We start from the raw sequence: 9,614 nt of genomic DNA, 5'->3' as shown, positions 1-9,614 counted from the left end.
AATTTCTTTTGAGTATGCAGCTGTAGAGCTCCCAGACATCACTTTGACTCTCTGATTAATGCATCTCCGGACCTCATAATCGAATGGATATATTTCCTTTGACCCGCAGAACAATGATGGGACCCCTCCTCCCAGATTGGTGACCCATCTGCGCTCCTTTGCAAACTTCGCTTGGAGGGAGGAACATCGAAGTAGAGCTTGCCGCACAGAATTCAACGCGTCCGGACACCATCGGCATTGCTCAAATCAAATAAATTGCTACTTTCCCCTTGCTAAAATAGACGGATCTAAGTGAATTTGCCCGTTTGTTTTCAGGTTTTTTGCGGCAGTATGGAGTTCCCGAGTGAATTTTCAGAGGCCTCTTCACAGAAGAGAATCGGGGGGAGAGGGAAAATAGAGATCAAACGGATCGAGAACACGACGAACCGGCAGGTCACCTTTTGTAAACGCCGGAACGGGTTGTTGAAGAAGGCTTATGAACTATCGGTGTTGTGCGATGCTGAAGTGGCGCTTATTGTCTTCTCGAGCCGTGGCAGGCTCTATGAATATGCTAACAACAGGTTTTGTTGCCATTCACGAATAAACTCTCTTCAAAAGCGATCTTCTTATGGTGTTTTCAGTGCTCTTCTTCTCATTTGGATTTTCACCTTTTAGGCTGAGATTTATGAATACACAATCACGAAGTTGTCAAGGCTTCTGTTTTCAGACGAAACTAACGATTAGGAACTTATAATTTCATGAGCATAACCCATCTTTCGTCTGATTCTCTCAAATGACTGTCCTCCCATGAGCGTCTATTGTTTCTCTTCCTAGCAATGTCTGTCACAAGATCGAGGTGTACGCCTTTGAAGAGATCTACTCAAAGAGAGAGCTCTCTCTCTCAAAAAAAAAAGCTGCGACACTTTCAAAGGCCATTTCACATTTTCTAGACGTTTCCTAGGATGAAATGTCATTTCCAAAAGAAAAATCTCGACAAGTGCCTTAAACCCATCAAAATAGGGTTCAAAATATCCCATATGGCACACATCTGAAGAGTTACTTCAAGATCTTCACTTCAATCGGCCTGTTAAAAAGCTGAAAGGGTTCGGCTAAGCGGGTGTCGCTGATTTTGTCCCCTCATAGTCTTGCTGATCGTCTCTCTCTCTCTCTCTCTCTCTCTCCTCTCTCTCCCTAGTTAAAATCGAAGTGGAGAGAAAGGAAAGTTTTGAGATTAGTTAGGGTTTTGCATATTGTTTCTGCGCGAGTGAGCTGTGTATCATGTCTAATTAGTAACAACAGCACGTACGAATCTTTGGTCACGTCGGACATGATTTTTCAGTTGCTCACTAGGGACAAGGTGAGAGTGTATGTGTGTGTCGTGATTCCATTGCTTGGTTTCTCTGCTTCTTTTCTTCTTTTAAGTTCCGTTCTCTCTCTCTCTCTCTCTCTCTCTCTCTCTCTCGTCTATTTCTGTATCTAAGGGCAAGAAATAATTGGTCCGTATAAATTTTCTTTCTTCTACTTTGGGATCTGTTCAGCGCTTTTCTTTTGGATTTGACCGATTTAACGGGAAAGAGACCCTTAGTTTTGGCGATTTAGTAAACAAGGAAAACAAGAACAATTTTAGGAAAAAACCCACCTCAGATTTCTCCACAAATTGCAAGAAACCCAGAGAGCTTTCATCTTTAAGGAAATCCTGAAAGCAAAAGCAACCCTGTTTAGATCTTCAGAATCTTATGCACATACTTGAGAGAGAGAGAGAGAGAGAGAGAAAGCATCTCAGAAGAAAGTTTTCTGGGTGTAACCTGAAAAAGGAATAAAGAAAACAAGAAAAGAATAATTTTTTCTGGGATTTAATCTGTGGTTTCATCTTCATGTGCATCCAGTCACTTAAAGTTTAAACATTGAGAGCAGTTCATGCATTTCTGTTTAGCACATAACCAATTGCTCAAAGCAGACCTAAGATTAATCAAGTTAGAGAGAGAGAGAGAGAGAGAGAGAGAGAGAATGAGAGAGAGAGAGAGAGAGAGAGAGTGGGATAAAGTTGAAATTGACAGGGTGATAGCAGAGAAGAGAAAGCGAGGGGTTCTGTACAACCAAAGAGAGACTCTGCAACTTCTTTTAGTGCTTCTCACCGCATTGCAAATTGGTTTTTTTTTTTTTTCCTCACACTGACTTGGCTAGCATGTAGACAGACAACTGAAAATAATTTTTCTTATCCCTCTTTATAACCCTCATTCATAGTATGGTCACAAAGGACGGGCCTTTGAAAAAGGATGCTTCGTCTTGGGATTCTTCCCTGCCGGAAGGAAGAGTGTCTTCCTAGGGTTATTAACCTTGGATAATCCTGGATTGCTTACACGTGGCATTTGAGTGGTTTCAACTTAAAAAGAATGTTGGACCAATCATATGATGGTATCTTCTGCCAGCTTGGCAGGGGATACCCAATCATTCGGTGGTTCGACGAAGTTAAGGAGGCAAAATTCTGTGTAGTTTGATTAGCACTCGCCGTACTGCGGAAACAGACAAAAAAGTAACTTTGCCGTCAGGTTCGTCTTAGTGTTATCATCATATGCTTACGGTGATTGGCTCAAAAGGTTTCTCTTATAAAATCTTACTAAATGAGATAACTAAGTTAAATGATTACTGCTGTTTTCCAATTTAATTGGTGTATGATAGATAAACAAAATTTTAGGAGTCTTTGATGTTGTAAATATTCCGTCAATGTTATTGAAAATTCATGTATTAGGGGAAAACCGATGTCGCATTAGGAATCATATAGTGCTCGACATTTGTTTTTTACAAGATAAATAATAAAAAAATGTTGTTTACTTAGGTCCAATTACTTTTTCAAAACTTTTCAACATCACAAGAGTAAAGCGTCCGTCATATACATGATTTTTGAACTATTTTTAATTTGATTGGATTCTTTGTAAATTCCCTTATACTAATTAAAGATGTACATACCAACCATTCATCTATCAAGTTCTCATGACTTCATTATAATGTAGAAGCTGAGGTGACATTTCGAATTAGTACATGCATATTTCTTTGCACAAAATGTTTATAGGGTTGAATTAGAAATAGGTTAAAAGAAAGAAAGAAAGAAAGAAAAAAGTGTCTTCGTACCTAGTACATTTAATGTGCATTTTGAGACTCATAGTGACTCAATGATTTCAAGGAAATGATCTAAATGGCTTTGGCGTTCCAATGTATGATCCTTTTTCTCAAAATGTTAATCATTCACAAATTTAAGCTGTTCAAATAGTATGTTCAAAGGTATCAAATAAATATTTTCATCCATGTAGTTTGGTTCTTCGCAACTCTTTGTCATGATAAATCTAACTAAGGCTGGCTAGATTTCATAAGCATGCATTGGTTCTTTAGAATGAAACTATGAAAAGGTAAAGTACAAAGTTCTCGATATCCTACGTAGTCTTTTAGATTGAGATTATCTACAATGAGACACATTATTCGCTCTAATAGCTCATCAACGAATTGATTGATGTAATTACCAAATATATATGTCATTCATGTAAAGTTAAAAGATGTCGTAGTTAGAGTGAGATCTATGAATAAAAAGGAGGAACCTCAAGAACAAAAATCATTCACAAATTGACGTGCCAAAGAAAAGCTTACTAGACTATAGAGCAGTGAGTATTTTATATTTGCAGATACAAACTTGCTCAAGGCTAAATAAACTTGTGCTTTCTACTGTTTATACATATTATCGAACTACTAACCGCTTAACTAGATCGCTAGAACTACTCATTTTTTTGCTAAATCAGAATGGAGTTGTAGAAGGAATCATATTTCTACGACACTAGATTCCGTGATATCTCGTTCTATCATTTGGTAACTATACACGAAAGTGGTAGTGGTGGTAATTGATAGTTAGCAAGAGGTAATGGAGTTGGTGGTGGCGGTGGTGGCTATGGTGGCGATGGTCATGCATGATGATCGATCCAGTTGGTGCAGTTAATGGTGAGCTAGAGGTCTCTAACATGTGGATCAATGCATGATTTCAGAGGAATTCATCTATAGTTAGGAGTTATGATTTTAGGTATCGTAATCCTGAACTAATCGAACTTCAAGATGATCCGAAATGTATCGCTATAGTTTCTTATAGCAAGATAGTCCTTTTACGAGTAGGAAGCTTCAACTGACCATTCCACATCTTCAATGGACTCTCATGTATGGTAGCAATCCGAAAGGAGAAAGAATTTATGCTCTTGATGAAATTCAAGACTTTATAAAGACTCCTTGATGGCATTTATGCCCTTTTATTTCGATACTGGTAATTGTATATCTCTTGATAAGGGTTGTGTCTTTCTTGATCCACTAGTATAATATTATAAATCCCAGGAGATAAGTTAATTGACCCTTTGATCATTCTGAAAATTTCTAGCTTAATTCTTAGGCCAGCTGATTCTCAATTAATGTAACAACTACAGTTCCTTTTCTTTCGCTTTTTAATTCTTATTTTCTGTAATTTTTGCAGTGTCAGAGGAACAATTGAGAGGTACAAGAAAGCAAGCAGTGATTCCTCACATCCACAGTCCGTTTCTGAAGTGAACACTCAGGTAGAATTCATTATCTCCTTTTTTGCCACTTATTGCAAATATAGTCCTTTTACGAGGCTAAACTATGCCATTCAACTGCGAAAATAAATTTCTTCACTTTCCTCTGGTTTGGAATGATGGCAAACCATGAGGAGCTTAAACGTTCAAATCTTCTAAAGAATTTCGCAAAGTCATTTACTAAACTTAGATATGCATGGCAAAAGGTGGTACAGTCTCTTGAGGACTGATTTGGATTCACATGTCATAAGCTTGAAAACCTAAGGATTTGCACAGTTAGATATAGTAACGTGTATGTCAAATTACGATGTCCTCGTAATTTAAAATACCCTTTCCATAGAGTTTATATATGTGTGATAGTGTGGTATTATGTGCCATTTGAACATCAAGATAACCTTAGCAATGCATCGCTACAACAATTGAGTCAAATGAGTGGATGTTCAGATACTCTAGAGTACACTTCATTTTCTCACATGCTATTAAGGGTGAGCGTGGTTTCAGGGCAGAATCTAGAACCTAAGAACCTAATTGGTGGGAACCTATCCGGTACCAAGTTCCAAGATGTATAGGTAGGTTCCAAATTCTAAAAATTAAAGAATTTGTTTCGATGAGTAAGTTTTGGGTTCTAGATTCTGACCTAGAATCTAGAATCTGAAATAAGTTTTTATATTTTTCTTGGTTTGTGTATTCACGTGATTCTATACTATTCTAAGGCATTCGATAATTATTGTATTATTTGGAACCACTAGTCTAAGTTTTCATTTTATGACTAACATTTTTATTTTGTTAATGTTTCATACTTTTCATGTGTCTATATATAAGTTATCATTAGTTGATTGTAGCAACAAATGTTGGCAATAAAAGGTGATGTTTAATTGCAATCATTCAATTAATAATACAGTGAAGCTTGGATAGACCTTGGAATCGACCCTGAAATCTATGATAGGGTAGGTTCAAGGTTTCGGGATATGTAGATAGGTTCCGGACTCCAAAAAATGAGGAACCTATTTCAATGGATAAGTTCCAAGTTTCATGTGCAATTTGGAAACACTCACAGCCTATATGCTATAAACACACATATAGGGTGTTTATTATGCGTGAAGTGAGAAAAATCCTACAAGAGCATGTTGTTGTGAGATCAAGCAATGTTTAGGAGGTGCGCAATGTGCAATTCGGCAATTGGAAGTGCCCTACATAAGGATGTAATCATCCAACTTTGATTCCACCATTTTTTTTTTTTTTTTGGACCGTAAAAATTTTGTATTCACTTACTACTCAAAACCAAAAGAGCCCATAAAAGGGGCATCATTACAAAGCAAAGCCCATAGGGCTTGAGGGTAAGATAACCAATTCCGTGGGAGATTTTTTTTTTTTTCCTTTGGGCTCAAGCGAGCCAATCGACCACATTGTTAACTTTGGTTCCACCTTCAATTGGCTTATTTTGCTTTGTTTTTGCTGTGTTTTGGTCAAGAACTTATCAAGAAACTGACGCAAGATCTGATGCAATATTATTTGTTAATTTGTTGTGTAATATCACCTCCCGCATTCCCACTCACCCAAGAAAAAAAGCTTGAGTGGAAATCGAGAAGCCTGTTGGTGGTGAAGGTAGACAACATGTCAATACTTTGTTGCTAGCTACCATCGGGTAGGGAAGTATAGTAGCTCTCCACACCTAGGGTGAGTCAGGGTGGCTTCAAAACCATTGCAGGGTGAGCGGAGTTTAGGCCTATCAACTGGTTGCTCACCTTTTATCCCTGGTTGATAGGCCTGAGAGTGAAGACTGTCACCTATTGAAGTTAGGGAACCATAAGTAATGATAGATTATTAAATGCCTAATAGTTTGCAAACCGAATGCCAGACGACTACTCAGGTTAAGCGGACAACATTAAAAGTCGCATCATTTACGCATTTGGTTTTTGGTTGGAAACCTAAAGGAGTGGTTTGACCTAGTGTTAAACCAGAGTTGAATTGCTTGATTTAAGAAATACTAGGTATAACGACCTTCATAAAAGAAGGCGGTAAGTTTGAGTTGCTACAAGAGCAGGTTATCCAGATAATTGGCGTTGAATCTTATCTTGCATGCTATATCGTTACTCTCTACTATCAATGTCACTCACAGCTCACTAATTCTCCTCTTAGAAGCATAAGTAAAATGCTGAGTTTGTAACCCTGACAATGTTAAGGTATTATTGACCTAGTTCACATATTTCAACCTAATAAGAACTTGACAGAATTAAGACAGCTAGCTAGATCACTGTCTTCCTTGTCACCTTTATGTAAATTCACTATACTAATCTAATTAGATTACATCCAAAATCAGTCCTTCTTTTGCACCTTTATTTGAGATCACTATAGTAACCTAATTAGAACAGTTTTGTCGAGATCTTTTAGCCCTCAGTAACCCAAAGATTATATGATTTGGGTCATACCAGTGTCCTGAGTTAGCAAAATTTGCCTATGGTTTATTTAAATTTATAGAGATATGGCACGTAATGACGTTAAATGCTTGTGTATATCAGTGGTAATACATCAACATACCTTTGTATCCATGTGATATCACCTATTTTGATAACTATATGGTACATCGTGGCATATAATTGACTGCTAAAAAGAGTTCGTTCTTGTTATTTTATGAATAATAAACCTTACTGATACGCCAAGGTTCTTAGATGCTCACTGTTATTATGATGATTCAGTTTTATCAGCAAGAAGCATCCAAGCTTCGGAGACAGATAAGAGAAATCCAGGTCTCAAATAGGTGAGAATGCAAACTAGATTGAAAATGAAAGATGCTTCATTTATTTACTTTGAGGATTAACATCAAACCGAAACTGTGTAAAGGCATATTCTAGGTGAGGGTATAAGTGATTTGAGCTTCAAGGATCTCAAGAATCTCGAGAGCAAATTAGAGAAATCGATCAGCCGAGTTAGATCAAAGAAGGTAAGTTTTCACGTCTCTCCGTCAACTGGGATCATTATCAGAACTTGCACTTAAATTATTTTCCGTGCATTTATTGATAGACTTTGCGAATGCTAACTATTGCAGAATGAGATGCTTTTTGCCGAGATTGAGTACATGCAGAAGAGGGTGAGTAACTATCTTTTGAAATCTCTAAGACTTGATTCTAGTATATTCCCAACATGGTGATGAGCAAATTACTAAGTGTTCTTATTGGCTTTTATGAGACCAACATAATGTAAAACAACGGTCAAATTGAGTTCATTCGTAACAATGTGTAAGGAAAAGCACCTATAGAAGATCCATTCTGTACACGTATAATTTGTTGGTTCTAATATGTATTTTGGCTTTCGCTGTGAATATTTTTGTGGCATGCTCAATTACTTCGACCGTTTGCTTATCTTCTCATTCCAAGCTACTTAAGGGCCTTGTGCAGGAAATTGAGCTGCAAAATGATAACATGTATCTGAGAGCAAAGGTATCTCTCTCTCTCTCTCTCTCTCTCTCTCTCTCTCTCTCTCTGTGCCCATGCATTCGCATTCATACGTAACTTGTCGTATAGACATGGTATTACCAAACCAATCATATATCTCTAGATTTTACAACATAAAATCCGGATGGTTATAACAGTCAAAGTGATGTCACAATGAAGAGATGCGATTAGTTGAGCTATGTCACAGATATGCAAAGGCGGGGATAACTTGAGCTGCAGATAATCATGAAAAAAACTAAGCAATTATTAGAACTTGGACATGGACAATGACTGTAGTGAGATTGAGTAGACTGAATTTTGTGTTTGTGATGATATATAGATAGCTGAGAACGAGGGAGCACAACAGCAGCAGCAGCAAGGAGTGATCATCACTTCAACATGCCGGGATCGTCGTCAGTGTACGAGGCGCTGCCGTCTCAGCCTGCATACGATCGCAACTTCCTGCAAGTCAATGTCCTGGAACCAAATCACCAATCTTATTCTCGATCCGACCACACTGCCCTCCAACTCGTCTAATTAAAGCTCAGGTACACTCCCACTTCTTTTCCTATTCAACTACAGTATTAGTAACAAAACTTTCTATATATACATGTCCGTGAACATGCCAATCAAGCACAGTTATATATGATCAATCCCCTACATAATTAGAAAAAAGAAGATTATCATTAGGGAAATCAATTTTGTTCCCAAAAGGATAAATAACCGGCAATGGACTCATCATGTATATCAAATACATGTCTTATTTCTCTTCCTTGCTATCAAAACACACTCTGTATGAAGGTGCCGAAAACTATAGGTTCAGCTTATGGAGGTGAAGATGTCATGAACTGTTGTGACCAGTATTTTGACTACGCTCTTCATTTTTTATCCTAATCATAGTCATATCACTAATCATGTTTCTTTTGTTGAATTATCGTATAATTAGTTTCTTTTTCCTTCGTGGGTGCAGTTAATATGTAGCACTAGCAACTGGACGTATTGGCACTCTAGATTATGCTTTTAATATGCTAGAGTTAGTTGAAAGAGGAATCAATGAACTGGGGAGAGACCCGCATGATGAGTTTCGCCTAAACAGTGGAAGAACTCTCTGATATTTCTCTTCATCACTCTTCAAACTCTTCTGATGAATCGTGTTGTACAAGGGTTATTGCAATTTTTATATAGTACTTAAGATCTCTCTCTCTCTCTCTCTCTCTCTCTCTCACTCTCATGCACACATGCTTGGACTAATGAAAAATGAATTTCTCAAGGAAACATCGTAGGATTTTGCATCTTTGTATGCCTTGCGTCTGTTCCCATGCAGATATATGTCAAAATAGAAGTTTAAGATTGCATGGGTTCGCAGTATAAGAAAGCAAAATGACCGTTGTACAATGTTTGATTCGGGGATATTATCATTAGTGACGGTCGTAGCAGTGGTGTGTCACTGTTGCTGATGAAGGCGAACCGATGATCTTGGCAATGGTTATGCTGTATTAGTTGTGACTGTAGTGACTGACGACTGGTGGTGTTGCGGTGGTTGTTCAGTCCTGACTCCCAATCTGTTTTGGCTGACAAATGCTTCACGTCTCCATTACCATGCGAAACTAAAAGCACGAATGGC

General features: G+C 37.8%; 1 protein-coding gene across 1 annotated transcript; it reads left to right on the top strand.

Moving 5' to 3' along the window:
- Positions 1–327: 327 nt before the first annotated feature.
- Positions 328–9,192, top strand: LOC120286595 (agamous-like MADS-box protein MADS1). The gene is given in 9 exon segments (XM_039298890.1): positions 328–560; positions 4,481–4,562; positions 7,256–7,317; positions 7,401–7,500; positions 7,606–7,647; positions 7,955–7,996; positions 8,331–8,384; positions 8,387–8,538; positions 8,961–9,192. Coding segments are annotated over 8 exon segments (753 nt in total). The 5' UTR covers positions 328–330; the 3' UTR covers positions 8,528–8,538; positions 8,961–9,192.
- Positions 9,193–9,614: the final 422 nt, after the last annotated feature.

This window comes from Eucalyptus grandis, chromosome 8, assembly GCF_016545825.1.
Source record: "Eucalyptus grandis isolate ANBG69807.140 chromosome 8, ASM1654582v1, whole genome shotgun sequence".
Lineage (NCBI taxonomy): Eukaryota > Viridiplantae > Streptophyta > Magnoliopsida > Myrtales > Myrtaceae > Eucalyptus > Eucalyptus grandis.
This window is presented reverse-complemented; position numbering and strand designations above follow the sequence as displayed.